At 44.7% G+C, this 25,250-nt stretch overlaps 2 protein-coding genes across 2 annotated transcripts; one reads left to right on the plus strand and one right to left on the minus strand.

The window, feature by feature from the left end:
• Positions 1-1,843: 1,843 nt before the first annotated feature.
• Positions 1,844-16,747, minus strand: CYP20A1 (cytochrome P450 family 20 subfamily A member 1). The gene is made up of 13 exons (XM_069860982.1): positions 16,635-16,747; positions 16,070-16,119; positions 15,818-15,984; positions 11,035-11,180; positions 10,194-10,361; positions 9,420-9,498; positions 7,703-7,818; positions 7,254-7,308; positions 5,800-5,920; positions 4,880-4,991; positions 4,172-4,236; positions 2,348-2,437; positions 1,844-2,199 (listed from the first exon to the last, which is right to left on the minus strand). The coding sequence occupies exons 1-13, from the start codon at positions 16,704-16,706 to the stop codon at positions 2,049-2,051; spliced, it is 1,392 nt and encodes a 463-aa protein (XP_069717083.1). The 5' UTR covers positions 16,707-16,747; the 3' UTR covers positions 1,844-2,048.
• On the plus strand, positions 16,705-23,905 carry LOC138722521 (alpha-aspartyl dipeptidase-like). The gene is given in 7 exon segments (XM_069860779.1): positions 16,705-16,783; positions 18,627-18,748; positions 19,267-19,347; positions 20,714-20,887; positions 22,382-22,441; positions 23,231-23,313; positions 23,827-23,905. Coding segments are annotated over 7 exon segments (678 nt in total).
• Positions 23,906-25,250: the final 1,345 nt, after the last annotated feature.

Below are 25,250 nucleotides of genomic sequence, written 5' to 3' on the forward strand. Positions count from 1 at the left end.
TATGACAGTCAGCTATTCCTTGCCCAGTTGTCAGCAGGAACAGGGCTATTCTGTTATTTTTTCCAAAGAAGGCAATAACTTAGCTTCCATTTTGCCTCCTCTGCACAAGGATGCTTCACAGTAAAATCCTTTACCACACTGATTTCTCCAGAAGGTTTAGGAAACATCTGCGACCTCCAAGAAAAACAGTCCTTTTTGCATAAGCAGTGAAGCAAAGCCTAACGCGAATTGCCATCTGGGGACATGACCAACCTTCAGTTAAATGGAGGTCAGATTAGCAAGAGCTTTCTTGCAGTTCATTATAAAAATCAATGCAAAAGAGGCAGCAAGCTGGACTGTGCAATCCTCCTTTTCTGCCCAGCAGACAAAAAGCAGTAGAACAGCACCTCTGGCTCACCTCTCCCCCAACACAAACTGCACTGGGAGGGGATGTGAATCCCTACAGCTCCACCAAAAGCTGAGCTGACACATTAAACCCAAGAGCAGAATTTTCTTTGTCTGGTGCCCACAGAGGCTGGCATCAGAAGTTAACCCCATACAAGCTGACAGGACTGCAATCAGGCCAGCGCTCTGCAGCAAAACACGAGCCACAACATTTTTATGAGCAACAGACTTCCTGACCTGGAAGGTGCCAGTGAAAGGAACAATGTCTGTAGAAACCAGAATTGCAGCTACCAGGTGTAAGTCCCTGTGTAAAGTGTGCCCTGTCTGCAGAGGCAGGAGAATGTAGCTCTAATGGGAGCCACCCGCTCCTGGTGTGCTTTGTGGTGCATCAGCAGCTGTGTGCAGAAGCAGCTCAAGCAGACACAGCTGCAGGCTGAGCAGCACCTCACAGCTTTTGGGTGGGAAGGAGACTAGGGACTGAAGCTAACGGGCAAGTCAGGCTTATCCAGAAAAGACTTGGAAAGGTCAGGTAAATGGTGATTCTATGGAAAAGGAGGGGAGGGGGTGGGGAAAGGCAGAAACAACCTGAAAATTATGTGATGACACTTACTCCAATGAGACAATGGGTTAATAGGTTCCTGCCTCACATGCTATTCACCAGGATTCTGAAAAATCTTCCAGGAGCTGGCTTATGATGGCCAGAAGAGAAAGAAAGAAGCAGGGGAAAGCACGTGAATATGTGGCATGTGATGCTGCTTTGGGTGCCCTCCCTTTGCAGTATTTGTATGACTGGTCTCATGCTGACCCAGTGCTGAATGAACTGGAAGCATCTGTCATCAATTTCTGATGCTCATTAGATTAGACACTGCCCTCAGAACTATCAGGATAGAGAATCCCTTTTCTCAAGGCTTTGTTCTGTTGTTTTATTTAACTTCATTATTACCAATGCTTCTGTTTTCTCAGGGGCCAAACCAATTGCACTGCTCTTGGCTTCCTACCATTTCTAAGCCATCCTTTTGCTTGCAACCTCAGAGCACGGCAAGATTAAACAGCAAGAGATCCAGTGGTGCAATTCCCACCCCATTTTATTTCTCTCTTCCTCTCTCACGCACACACTCACACATACTTGTCACAAGATATAATCTGCTCTTCTTGACAGTTATAGCTATAGCTCAAAGGAAGGAATGACATTTTGAATAAAAATACCTATATAGAGAGAAATGCTTTGTCCTTGTGTCCCTAAATTCTTATCTGGCTAAGATCCATGAAGAAGCGTTCCACTGGATTAGAGAGACACTCTTACCCAGTTCTAGCTGTTGTTGGAAAGGGGCTGGATTAACCAGAGATCTGGTTTTTGACTAGCTGGCACCCCACAGTTCATACATACAACACTGCAAGTTTTTGTTGCTTCCTTTCCAATGGTTTGGCCAGAGATCTAAAAGCAAATGTAAAAACGACATACAGATTAAATCTACTTTAATAGGACTACTGGTTGAGTTAGAAAAAGCAACCAAAAGAGATATGTGGTTAAGAATGTGGAAGGTACCAAAATTTGGATGTAAAACTTCTTGGCTGAGTCAGTGTGGTGCCAGTATGATCCCCACTAAGACACACTTGCTCAGGATTTTACTGCTGGCATTGTTAGCACACTGGTTTGCTTGTTCTTAGCTTCTCTTAGACACAGTTATCCAGGCTTCCTCCTTTGGTGAGGTTACCAGCTCATATTGGGTCTCCATGACTTGTCCTTTCACTGGGTGGAGATGCAGCTTCCTTACCAGGACACTCAGCAGAACTGTAGCCACCATATAGGCAAACCTGATGGAAGAGGCAGGAGAAAATAATAAAAGCCTTGCTAGGAAGTAAATCTGCTAAAGGACAACTGCCAGCTTGGACAGATTGTCTCAGCAGTAACTCTCTCTTGTCTGCCACAGAGACTCACAAAGACAGCCTTCCCTGTACTCACCTCAACTCTGGGCACTCCTGGCTTCCAGAAAAACCCAACAAGGACAGGTTCTTCACAGCCGATTCCTCACTGAATCTCTCTGGGTCAAACCTATAAAAGACAAAATATACTGAGGCTTTCTGTGCGAGTACAGAATCCTTTTTTCTGGACACGTGCGCGTGCACACACACACACGAGTAAGAAACTGGCAACAAAATACAGAATCTCACACATCTGCTCTCTCCAAATCATGCTGGGTAATTCCACACAGATATATGAAGGCAGTTGTGCATCCACTCCATCTACATTCCCAACCAGTCACCTGCATCCCAGCTTGGTCAAAATGCTGATAAACTAAGTTAGTGTGACACAGGGCTGGAACTAATAGGCATTACCTCTCAGCAGTGGGTATTAGGCTTGAGTGCACAGCTGAGCAGATGCTATTACTTGCCCTCTATTCCTCTCTGGGGCACACGCAATCTGATTTGTCTTCCTTTCTTCCTGCCCTGGTGTCCCTTCCTCTATCACTTCCAAAAATATTATATTTCCCTTTTCTCCTTACCCCTCACCCTTCTCTTAAAGCAGCTGGTGTGTGCTTGGGTATGTGCTGGAGGAGGGAAGCTGGTGACTCATTTAAGTGAGAAAAGTGGTTTCCAGCATTAGGATGGTGGAGGCTGCAAGAAAACTATTATCCAGGGCTGGCACAAGTTAAAACAAGATTCCCATAATCAACTAACCACAAGGAGATTAATAAAATATCATTCAATTTGAATGTTAAAAAAAAACCCAAACCACAAACAGGATATTTGATAGATGGAAGGCAGTTCTCTTTCACTTTCAGCTAAATATTTCTACTCACACTTCAAGCCTTTGGCTCCCTGCCTAAACATCCAAGCTCTGCTTCTACCAAAATGAAAAGGCATGTGGGTGCTGACCCTCACTAAAAGCAGCAATCATCAAACTTAGATTCCCCATGAACTGCAGTTGTAAACTAAAAATGTTGTAATAGAAAAGAAAATGCAGCTGCCTAGCAAAACAATAGAGGGACAAACAGCCATGCACAGTGTTTTTGTACAGTAGGTAGGTGAAAGGATCACAAAGAACTGATCTCTGTCATAGAACTATACATCTAGCTTAGGCTAAACCTGAACCTCCGCCACCTTCTCCTTGGAACAAACACACTGTGTTCATAGCAGTCCTCATTATCTCTCCCACAAGGCTTCAGCAAACCCTTCCTAAACACGTCCTATCCTAATGGGCAATCCCTGCCAAGATGCTTGTGGATTGGTGCATGAATGTCCAACACTTTTGTAAGAGCTACTCTTGCAGGAGGGGACAAGTGCTATTCTAAAGGCTGCATTCTTTCTCCTAAATCTCAGCTGTCTGTTCTCTCTGTCTAGAATAACTGACCCATTTCTTTCCAGCCCAAGTTAAGTAAGTCATGTTAATATTTGCCACCTAGAGGCCACAGGAAGCTACAGCCATTTTTTTCTTTAACCTCCAGAATACTGGTCTAGATCCAGTTTTGTTTTCACAGATAGAAGTAATGAGGTAGCATTTCCCTTCCCCCCGAAAAAAAAAAACTTCAGACTGACGTTTCCTCCCTTGCATCATTTCATGACACACACGCAGAATGGAGCACAGGAGGATCATGACTTCAGTTGTCCCAAAATGCCACCCGTGGATATGAATAAACCAAACCAAAACTGATTTTCTTACAGACTCCTTTTCATCGCCAAAATCTGCTTAAGGTAGGCCCTGCAGCAAACAGACTATGCCCTAAGATCTAAAGAATATTAATTAGAAAAAGGAATCAGTTGCAATAAAAGTCTTGATTCTACATACTTGTATGGTGTTAGCCATGATGAACTATCCTGCAGCATCACACCAAGAGCATAAAGCACAAGTGTCTGCAAAGAAGATTAGGAAATGTATGTCACAGCAGAAAGAAATGCACAATTAAAGACACTTCTGGACAGTCCTGCTGTTTGAAAATTACTCTGTAGACTACTCATATTTATAAGGTGGATTAAAAAGATAATATGCTATATTCATCTACAGATTTCTGTAATCCATGCCCAGATGTTACGATTTTAACTTCTCAGGCCAACGCTGCAATTGTTGGTGGTTAGAGAGGCTCTGGTGCCGTTCCCTCTACTCTTGCTGGCATGTATGCATGCGCTACTTTATTCTCTGCAATGGAAAGTACCACGCTACGTGGGAAATGTATGATATGAGCAGACCTGAAATCATGCTTTTCTATGCACAAGTGAGCCCATAAGCCCCTTCAAAGCATGATTCATCCCTAGTAGACCCAGAACCGGAAGCAAATCTTCTCAGGAAAAGAACGTGAATTCCAAGTGCCTCTCCCACAGAGAAACTGCAGGGCAAACTTTGAGCTGAATTATACTTTTAGACAACAGAGCAGCTGCTCGGGTTCAACAGTGTCAGAAGAAATGATCTTCCTGTCTCACCCCTCCATGGGAAGAAGAGGAAACTGTATATTCCCCTCCAGGAAAGGAGAGTGGCCTAGTGCTCCTAGTAGTGCCCTACCTCCTTGGGGATCGTATGTTGGTCGACTCTCCCCTCCAGCTCCTGCAGCTGTGCAGCAATGGGAGTAAGCTTTGCTGTTCGCACTGTCTCACACAGGACTTGCCGACAGTATCTGCAACAAGTAAGACTTGGTTAGTTTAATCCTCCCAGAGAGAAGATTGTCCTCCTGGAGCTGTCTAAAGCCACCCTGAAGCATTTCATTTTTTTAAGGTGTAATTGGTCCCTTCCCCACTGTCTTTGCAAGAAATATTAAATCTCATTATCAGCTTTTAGGGAAGGTTATAGAAATCTCTCTTCACCAAACTGTTTTCAGATTTGAAACCAAACTAACTCTGTTAAAAAGCATAAACACACCAGCCTGGACATCTCACTCATACAAGAAGCAGCAAGAAACACACATAGTCAATACTCCCTTACTGAAACTCTAATATGTTGCACAAAAAACCAGGCACACTGTTGATCAGTCATCATCCTAGTTCTGTGACCCCTTGAAAAGAAGAGTCTTCCATGCTTTCCTTCTAAGTATGTCTAACATTAATCCAACCATTAAAATGACTGATAACCTCTACTTTTGGAAAACTAGGATCGAAATCAAACAAGACAACACATAAAAATTTTGGCCTGGCAGCCTGGGCGCTGATTCTGTGCTCTCTTCTGCCAATGAGCCAAAAGGGTTTCCTGTGGACACCCTGAAAAGAGCAGCTTGATCCCCATGTCTGAAGCCCTACAGCAGTTTCTCTCTGTGCTGCAAGTCATCCTGTGGTTTGATCACTTCTAGAAAACTAAAAAAAAAAGAAAAGCAGTAGCTTTTGGATGTCTTCTGCCGGCCCAGTGTAGGCTGGGCATCAGGCTCCAGCACATGAAGCCTCTGTCCCCACCACGAGATAACCTTCCTCTGCAGTTCCTTCCACAGGACCCACCTGAGCTGCTCCAGTTTTTCATGTGTAATTGGTCCCTTCCCCAGAACGCAGTCCATCTCCTTGTAGAGATTCTGCTGCACATCTTCCGAGGTTGTCAAGAAATAGACTGCCCACGTACACACTGCGGAAGAAATCAAGACAAGACTGGAGCCAAAAGGTTCAATGTTTTTCAAACTGCATTCACTTTTCTTACTTCCTGTATTTGCAACCTTCCTTTTTGACCCAGCAAAGAGCGACCTCTGTTCACAGCAGGCTGTACTGATTCTGCACTTGTGGCAGGAATATAGGCTGAACTCCTGTACAAGAGACCCAGTAAGCTAAAATTCTCTTACCAGTGTTATGGCGCGCTTAGGAAGCTGTGCAGGAGACTGAGCCGTTTAGCCTCACAGCTCTGGGGAAGGGACCGCACAGCCCAGCAAACTCTGGTGAACCAGTGTTGTTAGACCAGCCACGCAAATGAAAGGCTGGTTTGCCCAACACATCAGGAAATGCCCTTATTTTGAGGGCTTCCCCAAGACACCTCAGCTGAGTGCTCCGAAGAGCCAAGACACCTCAGCTGAGTGCTCCTGACAGGGTGCAGCAAGAACAATACAGCTCTCCGCAGCACGTCGGCCAGCACTTGTCTATCCTACTCTATTTTGTGAGGTACTCAAGGTATCCTTGACAGCAGAGTGCAAAGGAAACCTTGCATAAGAAATAACTGTAGGACGCAGTTTCCCTAAAGCTACAAAGCAACATTTCTACCACTCTAAACTGTCTATTCATAAGAACGGAATCCTTGAGGAGTCAAGCCTCTTAAAATGACAGTCTTCCTGGAGTATTTTGGGAGGACGTTCTCTGGGGACAGTATTATCATAGTTGCAAAATTCACTTTCCACATCCTTTAACACCCAGCTGCACCTGGGAGGTTTTCTTTGGTGTCCCAGCTCCACTGGCTGAGGACTGAAGATCATTCCTCTATCATAAGAGATTTTATACAGCTCCAGTTTGTATTTCTATGTGGTTTTTATTCCATAACAAATGCAGAGTAGCTCGTTTGAAAGTCTTCCACACACAGAACACACCTATACTCCAGAAATTCAAAGTGGCTAGTCAGATTCCAAAACTCTGCCATAACTTCCTTCCCATAGACCAAGACCTGTTTTACAACATGACCTTTGTGACTTACATTTTTTGGTGCTTTTTCATCAAACTTAGCATCAGTTAGCTGGGGTTAGAGCACAAGTAAAAAGTAATGGGAAGAAATTCTAAGGTTCACCAAAAGACTGGGAAGGTTATCAAACACAGCTTAGTTTAAACTCATTAGCTACGAGGCTGTGACGAGAGTCCACTGTAAAATTGGCTGCTTATACACTTTAGCTCCAGAGAAACAGAATGATGAATAAATTTTTTTATTAGCCTAAAATAAGGCACGTGAGCCTGAGGATCGGAAGTTACCTACAATCTGTACTTACAGTTAGCAGTAATTATGCATCCTGCCAAGGAGAAAATCATTGTATCTTCCAGAATCTAGGAAATGTTATAAAAACTATTTCAGAATGAAGTTCATAAGGCTGTAAAGATAAAAAAGAAGTGGCACATTCTCTACAAAAGTGCATGAAATCCCATTAGTACAGAGAGCAGGAAATACATCTAGAAGGCAGAATGAACTCTGAACAGAACTTCCACCGGAATGGCATGTGAGAGACACTTCTGGTTTAGAAAAATAGCAATGAAGCAGTGGCAGGGAAAGCCTCTGAATTCTAATGCAATTAAACTCTGTAGGAATGGAAAAAAGAACAAGAAACCCTGTTTGCATAAGGCAACTGACCCGAGACAGAAAAACTTAAATTACTAAAAGCCTACAATGTAATAAGCTTGTAATAGCAAAAGTCCATTACTATGTAATAAGGGCCGCACAGACCTGCTGGTCACTCAGGCTCCCCTGCAGCAAGGTGTCTATAAAGACATGCCTGTTGAACGATCTGCCTCGGCGCTCCTTTATAACTTTCCTTAAGGTGGATTCCATCTCCATCAGAGCTTTGGGAAGAAACAGAAATGTTTACTTTAAAACCTGGTCAACCTGAGTGCTGCAGAAAAGCAAATCCATCTCCCTGAGCAGATTTTCAGACCAGCTGTCCCTGCTGGGCTCACTTACAGAAGCAGCCTCTGTTACATGTTACTGTCCATTTGGAGGGTTGTATCTCCAATTCAGTTGAAAATGTTGGAACCAAGTAAGACAGGTTGCCTATAAAAAGCCACCGTTACGGGTATAACTGAGAAATGTACTGCGAGCCAAAATCACGTAAAGGGAAGTCAAATAACAGTTAATTAGCACCCATAAAAACGTTAGAGCCAGATAACACTAGGTGCATGGACTGTAGACTTATAATTAGCAAAACGTTACAGCACCTCCAGCCACTGCCAGTCTCCCTTTTGCTAGGGGTTCTACAAGCACGGGGCAAGAGGATGGCTCCGTGCTAAAGTGTCTGCATAAAAGACAGAGAGGAACATGGAGAAAACATGGGAGGGCTTTGGCACAAAGAGTCCACATGTCTGAAGCTATTTGGGTGCCTAACTCCTCGTAGCTGTTGTGGGAACTGGGAGGAATTAGGGACCTAGATAGCGTTGGCTGTCTTATTTGAATGATTATCCAGGAAAGAGAGAAGTTGGATCTGAAACTCAGTTTACCAAGGCTGAATTCAGCCCCCTTGTCTTGGAACTATCCTTCCTCTCCACACAGGACAGCCAGCAGCACTAAAATACCCAGCCACACTACCTGGAGTTTGTGAAATTGTGTCCTAATGCACCATCCTACTACAACTCAGGAACAGTCCTGATCAAGTGCCCGTAGGAGACGCCCTTTTTAACAGGGCAGTAGTTGTCCTCAGGTTCAGAAGCCCACACAGCCAGCAAAATAAAGAACTGGGTTCGGAGGCTTTACAAGCAAATTCTTAGTTCTAGATACAAACCACTTTTGTTCAACATCTTATCAGTCAATACTGACATGCTTTAAATATTAACAACAAAAAAGACAGGATAATTGAAAAATAAAATAACTTACTGTGAAATATATGAGAAATAAAAACACTACCATGATAGACCTGAAAATCATGTTACCTTGTAATAGCACATCAGTGGCTATCACGTGGAAGGCATCCATCAAAGCAGCATCTCTGTACTTGTGTCTTTCAGCCTGTGACTGACTGTTAGGCAACACATTCACTGAACAATGCACCATAATAATGACCACACAGGCCGCATCAAGTGGCTCCATCTGTCTCCACCTAGCAGCTGCCTGCCTCCAAGAGAGGCCAAAAGTGGACACTAGGAAACAGAACAGGAAGGGAGCAAGCACACCCTGTTACTTCCCAGGATCCTCTACCAGCCTCCAGACCAGAAAGACTCTAGAATTAGATCTGGAATTAGAGTTCTAGTTCTACAAACTTCTTGTGCAACAGCAGGCTTGTCACTCAATTCCAAAAAAATGATCTTATACGAGAGTAAGGAGGACACATCTGGTAGCTTATGGCACAATGAACAACTCTGCAGGAAAAATAAGACAGCTGGGCAAATTAAGTGCTTCCATGTGCTAATTAACTCTAAGTATTAATCAGACTGTAATTTTCAAAGGATCCTACCATCTTCATAGAGCTTCTTCCGAGTCATGTTCTTGTCAATGGACCCATCCAAGAAGCCTTTCCCAATCTCTGACCAGATCTGAAAAAAGGACAGAGAGAAGATGACCATCACTCACCACAGGCTGAGACTGCTAGGACTCTTTTATTCTTCCCTATTCAGGAATATAAGAACACCAAATAAAATGAATTCTTTCTGTGAATACGAAACTAGGCACTCTTTAGGACACCATGGCCCATTCCAGATAGTACATCTACAATAGCTGAAACTGAGCCGAAATGAAACAACTCTAATTGCCACCGTAGGGGAAAAGGCATGGCAATCTTGAATGGGAGAAGGATCTGTTTCTTTCCCACCCTGTCACAGGCAGATTTAACATCCCCAGATGCGGACACAGCCTGGGATCTCCTCAGACTTCCCTTTCTCCACAATGTCACAGGGCCTTCAGAAGATCTTTGAAAAGGAGACGTTCCACTGACATTCCCAGTGGAGTTTAAACGACTTAGGTACCAAGCATGTCTCAGGTGCCATTCAATCTGGGTACCCAATCCCCACAGACACTTTAGAAATACCTTAGACTAATGACAGCAGGATCAGCAGTAGGATCCTTCTGATAGCTGTGGCCTGGGACAACTGAGCCCTCAAGCTCTTAAGCTTAATGTTAGCTTAACATTAAAAACTCAGCAGTAGCTTGCACTAAACTGTACACAGACACAAACTATGTGCTGTTGTCATGGAATAATATAATAGATTACCTGGCTCTTTGTGATACTTACTGCATCATGGTGCCTGCGGAATCGGATGACTTCCCGGTCATCTTCAAAGCTGCTGCCCATAGCTGTCTGCGTGACAGACTTCATGGCAAAGCCCAGCATGTGCTGGCAGAGTGGCACATGTTGTGCCTCAGGGAGTGAGAGCCACTTGGCTAGCAACTCTTCTGACAGCTTGAGAGGGAATGAACAATTAGTTGGCAGTAATATCAGCAGCCTATTTACCAAACATACCCTGGAGACACTCCCACCCAGTCCCTCAGGCTATGGCAGTTCCACATGGCTATAGCATGAAGTTACATGCTTCTCAAGGTCTTCCTCCATTGTTAAAAAAAAACAGTAACATTTTAGCCTCAAATCTTCTGCCTCTTCCTGAGGTTTACCCCCAACAAGGCAGCCTTGTCCCCCATTTCTTGTTCCCTCTGTCACAAAAGAAACCTTAAAATCTTTAATATTGGTAGTTCCAGGCTGGGAAAACAGACCATATTCTGGCTGCTGGGCTGAGTCAACAAAACAGTTCTTCACCTGTTTATGGTCCCAATAGCTGGTTCCTTGCTTCTCCCTCCTATCCGGGGAAATAAACCTAGAATCCAGATGCTCCAGTATCTTTAACTGCAGCTGGTATCTTGGCAGAAAAAGTCAACAAGCTCAGCCCTTCCCCCTGCCCCACTAAGAGAAACCAAATATTCACGCTGTGCTTGAACACGCAGAGGCTGTTCACTGTCTCAGATGCTTATAGTTCTAGCACTAATTTGAATGCAGCTCCTTTATCCAAGTGATTACTCTCACTAAACTTTCCCCTGTGAGCCACACAGGGTTGCTCTGCTCTACAAAGGCAGTTACACACCTTCTGGATAAGAGCGAAGTTACTTTGCAAGGACTTGGTCACACCATTTTCGTACAGCTTTCTCCTCATGTGGCTCTCTCCTGTATCCCCATTCAAGCTGGACTGGTACCTCAAGAGGGACTTCAGCATTGTCTCAAAGGGATCCACTGAAAGCAAATAAAAAACACACCATTCAAAAGTCAGGCAGTCACATCACACAGGGATGATGAAAATAGCAACCTCTTCAATGCGGTGCTGCAACTTCTGGGCAGCGAGCATGGAAGGGCTCATTCCCCCAGAAACTTCGTGTTGTCAAGCTTCTGCTGCTCTGTGTGGTCTGGGATCTTGTACGGTCTGTTCTCTGTGGCAAGGTCCTATGCCGTGATCAGTTCCCCCTGCAGAGGTTGCCTGCTGGCTCTGCCAAGTAGCTCTTTAGTAATAACGCCTTGGAAGCTTGTTCCCAGCTTGCCAGTTGCTGGCTGGTTCTGTGACAACAATGAGCTTGGCCTGCTCCTTCCCCTTCTCATCCAGCCTGATCTGCAGCCCCTCTAGCACATCCCCCCTTGACATCTGGTGCACCCTCCTGCCCTGACCATGGCTCTGCACTCCAGACATATCAGCTTGCATGAGAGACCTAGCCAGAGGTTTCTCTCTACAATCCTTACCTTGCTTCACAGCCCCAGCAAATCTCATTTGACACCCTACTGCTCCTGCATGATTTCTCTTGCATACATCAAGTTCCCTGCTGATGAGCTCTTCCCGAAGTAACACCTACCTCTCACAGTCAGGGCACTTCCAGCAGAGAAGCTCTTACAGAAAAGAGTATCCCACTAAGCTACAGATTGCTTTCTACTCCTAATCGCCTTAACTTCCATCTTCCTTCTGTACAGACACTTGCTACAGTGTACAAACTAGACAAAACCAAATTCCTCCATTTTCTATATCCATGTCTCACTTCAGTTAGATTTTTAACCTTGAATTTCACCACCAGGGGCCTCTTAAAACGTTTGCTAAAGTACATTCGGTGTCAACGCAAAACTGTGCAGTAAAGCACGGCACATGCTTTTCCCTTTCTGTAAACTTTTCTGCAGGTCTGGCAGAACTTGCAGAATCTTTAAAGAACTACTTGGAAGCAGCAGCTGGGGGGGCTTTCAAGTTTACCACAGTCTGCTGTTTCTCCCAGAGGAAGAGTGAAGCCTCTGAAGCATCAGAAAACATCACAGCTGGGCTAGACACATGACTATCAGCAGTGGATGTACCTAGGAATCCCAGTGGAGATCAGGCCCTCATTGCTCTACTGGACAAATGTACAAGAGACAATTCTCACCTGCAGAGGACTTACTACCTAATAACAGAAAAGCAGAGGCCAAAGGCTTTTCTCTCACATCATTTTCCATCCAATGTTTTTAAGCTCTGCATCTCATCCTTTATCCTATTTTGAAAGATGAGGAGTATGTGCATGTGTGTTTTGGCACAGTAGATGGTACCTGCAGCTCTCCACGTAGAGCAGGCTGTTATGTGACTCAACCTGCTGCTGATGATTTCTCCTCCGAGATACTTTGCCATGAAGTGGCTGCTGCTGTTCCTGCCATGGTTCCCTGCTGCCTGGCCCTGGCAGAGCTAGGCATGGTACTGGGGTAGTCGGAAAGACACAGAGCTGGTGATAAAGCCCACACAGCAAATCCAGCAAGCAGAGTCATTTAGAGAGACCAGGGGATGCTGCAGAAACTGCAAAGTTCTCCTGGTACATAAGAAAGAAAACTGCTGGATCAGCCAAGGGCTCAATTTTTTTCTCTCCCCTGTCCCTAGTGCAGACTGGCGGTCCCATGCCACTAGTACACTCAAGACTACAGGACACAGGACTGCAGAGCCCAGCCTGTCCTTGGCTGAAGGCTGGGCCTGCCTCGCGTTATTTGGGAACGGCTGTTTCTCCAGAGCTAGGAGAGGCTAGTGACTCCACAAGGCACTAACAGCCTCTAGGAGACAGCTCTGTCCTGCACTTCCACAGACTCCTTCCTTTCTCCTTGTCTTGAAAATACCTCTAGGGTTAAGTTTTCAGGCCTTCCAGTGAAGCATGTAAAAATTTCAGCTGTTCCTTGTACTTACAAGGAAATCTTCTCCCTCATCCCAAGAACCTCAGAGTGCTGTCCTGGACACCAAAGTAAGTAAATATGGAGTAAAGACCTAACCTTGGGAATCATCAGTGTCAGCAGCAAAGTTTTATTTCCTTTGAATCCTCCTTGCAAATTAATCTCAACCAAGCTTTAAGAGGCCATGAAAATGTACCAATTTCAAGCACTGCTTTAAACATCAGAAAAAACAGTCTCCTGGCATCAGAAACCTGTTAATAACCATGAAAGCAATTAGCCCAACTTCAAGGCAGTCACGAGAGATGCACTATCAGCATTTCTCTCTCTCTTTCTCTCTCCAAGAAGTTTGGCCTTACCCATGAAACACACAAGGTGAAAGGAACCTTTCTATGCTACTTGGAGCCAAACCCTCTACACCTCAGACTTTGAAACCAACAAGCAGACATCAACGAAGAGCAGCTCTGGCCTCATGTACCCTAGCAGACCAAGAAGTAGTCACACAGCAAGGGTTTTCAGGTGGCACTGGAGAGTCAGGAGTTGAGATATAACCCCAGTCCACAGCAGGCTGCCTCCTGCCCCTTAACACTGTGTGCGCAGAAGAGACACAGGCAAGGTCAAGTCTCCAACAAAACTGAAAGATACCCAGAGCAAGCTGGTGGCTGACAGCAACCTAACACCTATTTCCACTCACCAGGAAGAGGTACAGGAACTGATCTGCTACAGCTGCTTGGCTACTATGTGTCATTTATACCTCAAAGCTCCAGGAAAAACAATCAGTAAGATTCCTCCCTCTAATACGGTTTTGAGCACTTCTGACAAACATCAGTGCTAAAAGAAAAGCACTGATACAACTGGCATTGCTGCTTAGTCAGGTCTAAGTTGAGATCATGATAACCCTCTTTCTTAAGGCTGCTACCACTGCCTTTAAAAGGATCCTCCCATGAAATCTTACTTCTACTGGACTGAACGCACTTTATCTAGCTAATCTTGCACAATAGGCTCCCCACTGATCAAAGAGCACCAGCAGCCCATCTTTGCATTTGCTTAATTCAAAATCATGCTCAAGTACAGAGATCAGACCAGTACATAGGATTCCAGGTCTGGTTCATGTTTGTCTTGTGCAATAGCTCAGATGCCTTCCTCTCTCTACAGAAAATCCGTGACAATGCACCCCTTTTTTCTCATGTCATCCTGCAGGCAATTAACACATCCTGTTCTTGCCCTTGCCATTCCTGTTTCTGCTACCTCAGTGCTCGGGGGTACCCAGCTCCTTGCTCTGATGCTCTGCTTCCCTGTGCTGACAAGGGGTCCCAGTGTGATACCATCAGGACAGGCTGCTAACATAAGTAGGAGTATTTCATCCCTGCAACCCAGCATTTCTCTTTCTCATCCAGCCTTGCTCTTTCTTTCCCTTCTTGTATCCCATTACCTCCAGCTTCAACGATAACCCAGGCAGCGTCCAAGCAAACGCTGAACTGAAACCAGGACAGAAACAGAATTCTACCACTTTCCTTGTCTAGAAGTTCTTTCCTATTTATCCCACACTTGAAAAATATGTTTAGCCTTTGATGCAGCAGGATGCCAGAGTAGCCTGTAACTGCTGGGGCCATTTTTCCTGCATTGAAGCCCAGGCACTGTATTTTTCTCCAGTATTTGGGTACCTCCAAACTCAGTTGGAGAACTTGCCTGCTCAGGGGCCCGTCAGCACTTCTCTGAGCTCTGAGAAAGTGTCTGCTAATTTCCCCTAAACACACTTGAGTGCATTCAGATACTTGAGGGTGGGTTTCCACCTTCTGAAGTGCCATTTTTATTGACTGTGTCTTGCTCATCTTCGTTAACTCCCGCTCCTTTCCCAAATCATCACCACTTTTATTGAGCCTGTGATGCCACTATACAAGTAGCTGACCCGTCACGACCCCAGCATGAAGTGATGCCCAGATATTTGCCTGTGCCTAAAGACAGCCTGCAGGAACAGGTCAGAGCTGTGCAATCACCACCTCGTTCAACCTTAGAAGAGGAGAACTGGAAAAGCAAGAGATTAAGCCTAAACGCCAACCGAGTTATCTTATTGTTTACGATAACCTCAGGAAGCAAAACATCCACCTAAGAGACTTACATCATAAATCAAAATATGCTCCCAGGACTAAGAGGGGCGACTCAGCCACCAGCACCACTGAGCACTTCCAAGTCTGGAAGATGACCAGAGGTTTGCAGCACAAAATTCTAAATGCCAAAGAAAAACAGAATTTATTTAACTTCTTCAAATACTTTAAAAACCTCCACAGTGAGCCACACAAGGGAGCTATCACAAATTAGCACAGTTCTTTTCAGACTTAATTTAGCAAATTACTCCTCTTAAATTGTATTTCAAGCTGCATTTATTATAAAATGTACGTCAAGCTGCTACAAGATCTTTGCCTTGCTGTTTCAAGTGACTAACAAGCACAATGCTTTCCATAAACATTTGCCTGTAGGGAGATGGCAAGACACAAGCACACTAATTTATTGATGGCTACTGGACAGCAACAACTCTTCATCACTGATGTTCGAGTCCAATAAGTAGGACCAAAGACATAACTAAACCACCACGTCAGCCGCAAACTAAGTATAATTTTCTCTCTCCTTCGAATGAAACTCCAGTTTCTTTTGACACAGGATGCGCAGCGAGGCCGAAAGGAACAAATGGACTCAAAGACAAAGCAAAGGACACTTACACAACCGGTTGGGGTTAACGTGTTGTTTCAGGAGATCAACTGAGCCAAGACTGACAACGAGACGCCTTCCAAACCAGAAGGAGACCAAGGGGCCGTATTTCTCATGAAGGCTGACCAGGAACTCATGCAAACTGCCACTTGCAATGATATCTGGCAGGTTGCCATCCCTGAGAAACACAAAGCAGATATCTGGTCATGAACGGCATCCACTGCCAAGGCTGAACTGGATTGATGAACAGGGAAAGCACTTACTTTTCATGGGTTGGAGTCAGCCCAGGGATACCCGATGCTTGCCTAGATGCCTAGAGAGTAAAAGGAATCATAGAATCACTAGGTTGGAAAAGATCTCTCGGATCATTGAGTCCAATTGTTCCTATCTGCCACTAAACCATAGAATCATAGAATCACCCAGTTGGAAGAGACCCACTGGATCATTGAGTCCAACCATTCCTATCAAACAGTAAACCATGCCCCATAGCACCTCGTGTACCCATCTTTCAAACACCTCCAGGGATGGGGTCTCAACCATCTCCCTGGGCAGCCTCTGCCAGAGCCCGATGACCCTTTCTGTGAAAAATATTCTTTCAGATATCCAGTCTGGCCCTCCCCTGGGGGAGCTTGAGGCCATTGCCCCTTGCCCTGTCCCCTGTCACTTGGGAGAAGAGGCCAGCACTCTCCTCTCCACACCTCCCTTCAGGCAGTTGTAGAGAGCAATGAGGTCTCCCCTCAGCCTCCTCTTCCCCCGGAGAACCCGCCCGAGCCCCTTGGCGCCCCCGAACTCTGGTGAGGGCGCTCGGCGGGGCCCGGGCCGCCTCACCGGGCAGAGGTGCAGCACGGCGCCCACCAGCAGCAGCACGAACGTCACGGCGAAGATGGCGAAGTCCAGCATGGCCGGGCGGGAGGGGAAGGGAAGGGGCGGCCCCTCCCGCGGGGCCGGGGCCGACGCAGCCCTCCGGAAGGAATCTCGTGGCGGGCGCGTCTAAGCGCCTCCCGAAGGAAGTTTCTCTTCCTAAATACAACGTGGCGTCTTTTCATCCTCCTTCATCGCGTCTCCTGCCGCGCGTGTTAAAGCCCCGCGCAGCCCCGCAGCCGCCGGTGGCTCCCGGAGCAGGGCCGGGGGCTCGGGGGGTGGAGATGGAGACGCGGGGTGTCCCTCAGGGGTCTGTACTGGGCTGGTGCTGTTTAATATATTCATCAATTAAATTGACAGCCAGATCGAGCACACCCTCAGCAAGTTTGCAGATGACACCAAGCTGAGTGGTGTAGTTGCCACACTGGAAGGACGGGGTGTCATCCAGAGGGACCTGGACAGGCTGGAGAAGTGGGGCTGTGAGAACCTCATGAGGTTTAACAAGGCCAAGGGCAAGGTCCTACACCTGGGTCGGGGCAATCCCCGCTTTCAGTACACGATGGGGGATGATGTGATTGAGAGCAGCCCTGCAGAGAAGGACTTGGGGGTGCTGGTTGATGAGAAGCTCGACATGAGCCAGCCATGTGTGCTTGCAGCCCAGGCAGCCAACAGAGTTCTGGGCTGCATCAAAAGAAGCGTGGCCAGCAGGTCAAGGGAAGTGATTCTGCCCCTCTTATTCGTCTCTTGTGGGACCACATCTGGAGTACTGTGTCTAGTTCTGGAATACTCAAAATAAGAAGGATGTGGAGCTGTTGGAATGGGTCCGGAGGAGGGCTATAAGGATGATCCGAGGGCTGGAGCATCTCCCATATGAGGACAGGCTGAGAGAGTTGGGCTTGTTCAGCCTGGAGAAGGCTCCGAGGAGATCTGACAGCTACCTTCCAGTACCTGAAGGGGCTACAAGAAAGCTGGAGAGGGACTGTTTACAAAGGCCTATAGCAACAGGACTAGGGACAATGGGCACAAACTGGAGAGGGGCAGGTTTAGACTAGACATAAGGAAAAATTTCTTCACCATGAGGGTGGTGACGAACTAGCAGAGGTTGCCCAGGGAGGCTGTGGCTGCCCCAGCCCTGGACGTGTCCAAGGCCGGGCTGGATGGGGTCTTGGACAGCCTGGTCTGGTGGAAGGTGTCCCTGCCCATGGCAGGGGTGTTGGAAGTGGGTGGTCTTTAAGCTCCTTTCCAACCCAAACTATTCCATGATTCTGATTTCTGTACCCCTGATACCAGCCAGAGCCTTCCATGATGAACAGCACCTGAGACTTGCTTTGAGCAAAGGTCTTTCCAGAGCAGCTCACAGCAACACCTCCATGTGATATCTGTCACTGATCAGGATAACTTTGGACCTATTACAGCAGTAATAACCAGTAGCTGCTTCCTGGGCAGCACACTTTGCTCCTTGTCTGGCTGAAAGATTGCCCATGTCTGGTGAACAAGAAGAACACCTCCTGTGCTCGGTGAACCCCAGCAAAGCAAATCCGTCAACGCCAGATGTATTAACCATTACAAAAAATTACTGGGACCAGATATTTGTACTTGCAGTGCTAGGCCAATGCTGCCAGATCCTGTTCAGACTCACAGCCAACCTGAAGAGCAACACCTTTGCCCCCAGCTCTTCTTTTTTTATTTAGCTGGTAATACTCAGCAGGAGTTTGTGCCTCAGCCTGCTGAGTGAAACACTCTGCTCTTAGACACTGAGTACGTATATCCATAAAGGAAACATTTGCTGTCATGCAGAAGCCCTGCTGTAATGTAGGACATATACTTTATGCTGTATAGTTCTGTAAAGTCTCCCTGGCTGTACAGTTTACATTTGTCACAGGTGAAGGGCAGGGGGGCACTGAACACCCCACATTCTCCCAAACTATTGTGACAAGGGTAAATACTTCTTCATTTAAGGTTATGGACTAGACAGTATTCATGAATCTTATGATCCAGTGGAAGCTGCAAGGAAATCTGAAGCAATATTTATCAGCAAGTTTTACTTCTTGCTTCCTGATGAGGGCTTATATGGGGCACTGGTTTAGTCCTGCTCAGAGCCGTGGAGACAACCATGAAAAAGTTGGGCCTAGCAATTATTAAAAACTATAGGAAACGATAATTCAATTGGGAGCAGTAAGACCTTACATGGAGTGGTGTGTGGGAAGCAGGAGAGATTTATTAATAGAACTTAATCAACAGTAAGTTTCAAATTATTAATTTGAACAGTACCTCAGTGTTAAAAACATGATCATCACTTCTAGATCATCACTTTATCAAATCTGAGAAGATTCAGGGCTTCAATGCTCAAGCTGAGCATAGTCCTGAGTATTAGAACAGTGGCCACTGTCTAATTGCCAGCATCAGTGTTACAAGGAGGACTTGGGGCATGAGCCCGTGGCCTGCTCAAAGACCATTCTTCTGAAGCTTCTGGTTTTACTGCTTCTCAAAGCAGGATACTGCCCTGAACAGAGCATGGAAATCATTGAGCCTCCCGAGTCTGTAAAGGCTTCAATTAAAACTGGTGGTGAAAGTTAAATAAGCTGGACTCTTCCTGCAGGAGGCAGAAAACACATTCTGTCACCTGAAAGCTCTCTATGACAACAGTCTGATAGAGGAGATCAGCAAAAGAGTTCGTGAGGTAAAAACTACAGGACTCGGGCCAAGTCTGAAAGGCAGGATTTCATGCATAAGCTTTTGTTCTGACAAATCAAATATCGAGCCATCTCATGCAACCTGGTGATCAGAAATCTGCAGCCAAATAAGGCTGTTATTAGTCACTGAAGCCTGAAAAGACTAAGGTCATCAATCTGTATTTCTAGGGCAGTTTCTCAGATGCAGGACTGCAAAACCTTGAGGTGTAAGATGTTGTGTCATACCTTAGAAGCCCCTCAACATTAAACACCAGTGAAGAACAGTGCAGGATTTAGTCTATGTCCAGAAACCTTATTTTTTTCAGCTTGAGATGTCCACTTTGTATCTTGTTAATAGATACAGATGTGTTCAAGTTGCATGTTGTCTGCTAATAAGCCTACAGGAGAGTTGGATCCACACATGCCTTTTGGACAATGTCCTGTTGATATTGAAAATACTGTAATTACCTTGGATACCTCCTTGATCTGGAACTGAGAAGTTTGAGTACCACTGAATCCTTCTGGTCAGCAGCTCCATTCTGGCTGGTGAATCTCAAAGACACTGCAAAGATATGCCATCTATGGAGGAAAAGAGAAGCAAGGTGTTCCCCTAGCAGTATGAAACCGCAAATTATTTCAGGCAGATTTGTACAAGTACAGTATACTTGAAAAGGCCAGCTGCCAAGAAGAAAGGTTAGCTAGGCTCTCTTAATATACAGAAATTCGATTCCTGTTGGGGGCATAAGAGCCAGAAAATGGTTTGAGTCCAAATAAGTCTAGAAAACTATTTGGTTATGTTAGCACTAGTTCTCTCAAGATAGCTTCATTTTTACAAATTGTTTGGCATTATCCACATACTTGCACCTTTGTGGAATCCTTCCATGTAGAGCATAAGACAGTTCTATGTACATAGTAGTAATACCTAAACTAGCACTAAACTGGCTGGTCAAGGTACTGGTAAGCTGATGCTGTGGCAACATCGTACTCTGCTTCAAATGGTCTGCTCTCTTCAGAAAATATTTAAAAGCTAGTTCAGATATTCCTGTAAACGCAGCGTACACAAGTCTCTCCTCTATCAGTAGTAAAGTCCAATATATGCATTGACACTCTCGTAAGCTATCTCTCCTGATGGGGTCACAGAGTTGTCAATACAGGACATTTAACAGCTAGTTTTCTGACAACCATGACACATACAAACTATTGCCTACCTCAAAATCTGAATTCTTATTGTTCTGCTTTTCACCTGTAAAGTTAGCAGTGAGATGAGGTAGAAAGACTAAGTCTGATCTGATTGCTGAGTCTCTAAGATTGATAAAAGCTGCTATAAGATGCAGTTTCCAGTTGTGATACTGCATACTAATTATTGCTTTTGTCTTCGGGATTCCCGACATGGGATCCAGTGCAGAAACAAATGTTGCTACCATCAGCATCAGCACTACCAATGACACGCCAACCGTTTACCCCCCTTCCCTGCAGGCCTTGGGTTTAGCTCCCCTCAATATTAACCCCCACTACCTGGAGCCAGATGTTAAACGCACTCACATGGGTGTAAGTAAAGCATGCCAGAGCTGACACAGTAACAGAGGTGTAACGACAGTCTGCGTTACAAAGATACAGAATGCCTAACAGCTGCTCCCTAGAGCAGTTGGAAATGCCAGTGAGGCAGTAACATTTTACTCCCTCCTAAAGCTTTTCTTTGAGTGGGAAGAGGAATTGGCAACAATATTACTGAGGTGGAACAAAGCGTTTTCTCACAACAGAAGCTCTGCAATGTCTGAAATACCCTTGCTTCATACCTGGTGTGGAACTAGGGTAGGGAGGGTGAAAGGGAAATGAGAGGGAGAAACTTGGAATGTTAAGATGCAAGGCAGTCTGGTTCTGGAGAGCCATGCCATGGTCTGTCTTGCCTGCTGCTTGAGAAGAACTAACTTAAACATGCATTAAGAAGCTTAAAAATCTAAAGGTCTGATGAAGGAACCATCAGAATGCAGAGATCTTGAGACACCATGCAAAACTATTGTGTGAGGAAATACCTAGGCACTAGTGTCCCCGCAGACAGCAAACCCTGTAACTTCCAGTACTGAGCAAGCACGTATACTAGTGCAGCTGAAAGAAAAACACTGACCGTCAGGCACAAAGACTGACATCTCTGTATGGAGCTGATTATTAAATAATGGACCTAATCCCACAGGGAGAAGTTTCTGTGGTGCATCTTTTAACAGCCCAAACACTTTCCTCCTTGAAATGAGAATTTCTTCATGGTCAGAGCAAGTACTTAAGAGTTAGGGGACACTGAAGAGCTAAAAGATCATGATGTGCTTCTAGAATTTAGACGCATTTATAGGTATTCATTTAATCAGCTTGCCACTAGATAAGCAGGCATTCTTTTCCCTATAAATAACTTCTGCTATTTCTCCAAGAGGAGACTGGAAGCTCAGTGCTGTACCAAGTCCCTGCTGTGCTCCTGTGTTTCCTTACCAACAAATCCTTCTGGTTTGATTTCTTTAATAATGCTGCTCAGTTCAGCAGCAAACCCTCAGGAAACATGGCAGAGCTGTTCACAGGGGGAGATTCCTCAGTGTAATACCTACCTGAGGAGAAACAAGCAGACAGGTAATCAGTGGGAATCCACAGTTCGCTATCCTCTTTCACAAAGGTGGCATCTCAGGCATTTCCTTCCACCACCTTCCTCAGTGCTCTTGTTCCTCAGGGAGAGCACAGAGATATCATCTTTTTTATTTTTATTTTTTTTTTAAAAAAGCTGCATTAATTGAGTAGAAGTAGGTTTTAATCTTATTAGGGTTGAGATTGCATTGTGTTTGAGCAATTTACAGCAATTGCTGCTAGTGATGAAGGATAAAATACATATCTATTAAAATCAATTCTGTCACTTCCTTCAATACATGAGTCTAATGGAAGCATTCTGCTTGAGGGGAAGTGCCTGCTTTGTTTAATGTTATGAAATTGCTCAGTGTCATGCTATGTGGATGGCTCTGTCCTACCTTACTGCCTAGGCAGCTAAATCTATACTCCTTATCGCAGGTGACAAGAGAGTAAAGAATTTATCAATATCATGAAGAAACAAACACCCCTCCAGTTCTGGTGACTAGTAATTCCCAGCCAGGCCACTCATGGCTGTAGGACAGTAAACACTTAAAATGCATTCTTGCTAGTTGGCAATGTAGGTTCCCCTGTCTGACAAGCCGTAAAGAACTGTGGCATGAAAGGCTAGTTACATTCTTGCTAAGAGCTTCAACCTTGGATTTTGCTTACTTGCAGAAAATGGGTTAGAAAAAATTAAACGCATTCTGCTTTTTAGACGCCTGGAGTCCTGCTGCCAAGCACTGTATTCGAGGCAGCTCTGCTCTTTCCAGTCACCAGGCATCAATCATATGTTGGGGGTGGTGTGCATGCAGATGGTAAGACACCTCCCCTTAATCTTTTTTCAGATATTAATTCTGTTTTAATCTCTGTAGATTTCTGAATTTGCTCATTCAGTATTTCTGCAATTACAGAACGTCTGTCTGGGGAAGCGAGATCTCTGTGTTTCCTACCCTTGTGCATGAGCTAGAAGCATAAAGTTTGTACTTTAACAAACCCAGCTGGCTGTTGGTTGGCCCAGACTAGATCGAAGAATGGTGGTAACAGAAGCAATTGTAGAGAAAACACATTTTCCTTTTCTCCTTAGTTTTCTCTTCCTTTAAGGAGGAAGAAAAAAATAAACAAGAAAACCAGTTTCTATAACAAGATAACTTACCTAATTTTGTCTTGGCTTCTTTGTTTGAAATAGGTGAGCAAGAACGGCTTGTTTATAGTCACTGTGGGCTGCATGAGCATTCCAACCTTTCAGAGACCTTGAAAATAACATTAAAATGTTTCCAGCTACATTAGGGCTTGAGGGAAGGAGTGATGCTGCTAGTGGAAGGAGACAAAGACACTTTGCAAGGTGCAACAGAGGCACGTCTGTTTGTGAGGTACATGCTTCATTTGAATGGATATCCTTCGCGTTCAGAGGAAGACACGCTTCTATTAGATTCCTGGCACATGCTGCTTGACCCCGACATTAGAAGTTACTTAATCCCTTGCTTCCATTTCTCTTTGGGGAAGACATGAGTATTGCTTTGTGCCCCAAAGGAGCAGGCAGAACAGCAGCTCTCTAAGGGATGTCCAACTTACCCAGTAAGTGCTATGGCACTACATCCATTCATGCTTATGTTTCTGAACTATGGTTACTGTTCACAGAAAGGGCCCCAGTTGTCAGCTCTGTTGTTGAAGGCCAGTGGAATGCCAGTTTGGCTCTAATGTGTTGAGCTCCAAAACAAGGGAACTCGTGTCTTTAGTCATATGAACATTAAGAAACCTAATATGTACGTCTCATATTGCAGGCAAGGGAGGGAATCAAAACTCTGCTGTTAGGAATAAGGATGCTTTGTTCTATCCCTAGTTAGAGATGGTGGCGCTCACAGTGTTGTTTGTCTTGTTTACAGGGGTAAGAAACCAACTGAACATGAGCCTGGAACAGATTTCCGTTTATTCCTGGTTGACAGTAATCTCCAGAACCTGTAGCCTTGCATATTCTGCAGCAAAAGTAACTATGTGGGAAGACAATGAAGAGGAAGAAAAGAGATGCTTTGAGTCCCATAGTGGGTAGAGAACCACCATGACAAATAAATAATATCTTTATAAATAAAGATAAATACGCATTACTGGGCTTTTTTCCCCCACCCTAATTCATGTCTTAGATGTCTCTCCTTCCCAGCAAAAAGACAATTTTTATTGCAATACTTCAGTAATCATAGCTATTCTTAGTCGGAAAGGGTTTGTACATTCTTGTATCCACTGAGATTCCTTCCACATCAAAAAAAGTTACTTTAAAGACAACTGAGACAGGACACCGAAGTGTGCAGTTCCTGCTAACTAGCTTTACCTGCTAAACGAAAGAATTGTTCATTTAGTGTACCTCCACACTATTAGTTTTGGTTTTGTGCTATTAATGAAGGGAAAAGTTATGCATTCAATTACTTTTATTTGCTTCAGATTCGTGTTAAATATATACAATGCTAATTATGTACAAAATTGTGCAGGTTAAAAATTGTCAGGTTACAAACTTGCAAATCCTAGAAAAGTGCAAAATTTTAAAACATTTTCCACCATGCTGTACAGAAAAAAAAAATCCATCATTAGCCAATATACACACTCTTAAAACTTACTGATCAAAACAAAGTAAGACATACAGTATACTCTTAAAGCACCCAGAGGGGAAAAAGATATTGCACAGAAGACTGACAGCAAGATCATTACAGTGCCTGAAGGCTCATTTTTGAAAGTAGATATTTCTAACGCTCCTCAGACCTAACAATTAACTCTTAAAGGCATTTTTGGCATTTAGAAATCCATTTGTAATCACATAATTGCACAATCTGTACGAATTATCAGAAGATATGGTTAATTGTTGCTGTAAGGCCTTTGATTCCACTCCCTCACTAGCTTTACTAAAAATTCATCAAGCAAACTGAGTAGCATCACAGCTTCCATCGACACACTGCCCAAAAGGGAGGTAAGTCTTACAAGCAGCATTTCTCTAATCTTATAGTAAGCTGCTCCTGCATAGTGAAGGATTGAATAGGAACATATATTGCAAGTTTTCCTTGAATGTTTTTCTCTCACGGCTTTCTTTAAGCAACAGCTCACAGCTACGTGCCACTAAAGCGGTATGGTCAGGTGCAAGACTAAGTTTATTTTAAAAAGTTACTTCAAGGCAAAAAATATGGCTCCCTTAAGAGGAAAATACTGACTAGACAGGAAGCTAAATAAACCAGTGGCCTCTGAGTTCAGTTAAATCTATGATATGTATGGCTGGGCATTTAATATTTCAATCTCAAACCACCTTAGCAGCTTTAAACCTTAACCT

Source organism: Phaenicophaeus curvirostris, chromosome 7 (assembly GCF_032191515.1).
Source record: "Phaenicophaeus curvirostris isolate KB17595 chromosome 7, BPBGC_Pcur_1.0, whole genome shotgun sequence".
In the NCBI taxonomy this organism is placed as follows: domain Eukaryota; kingdom Metazoa; phylum Chordata; class Aves; order Cuculiformes; family Cuculidae; genus Phaenicophaeus; species Phaenicophaeus curvirostris.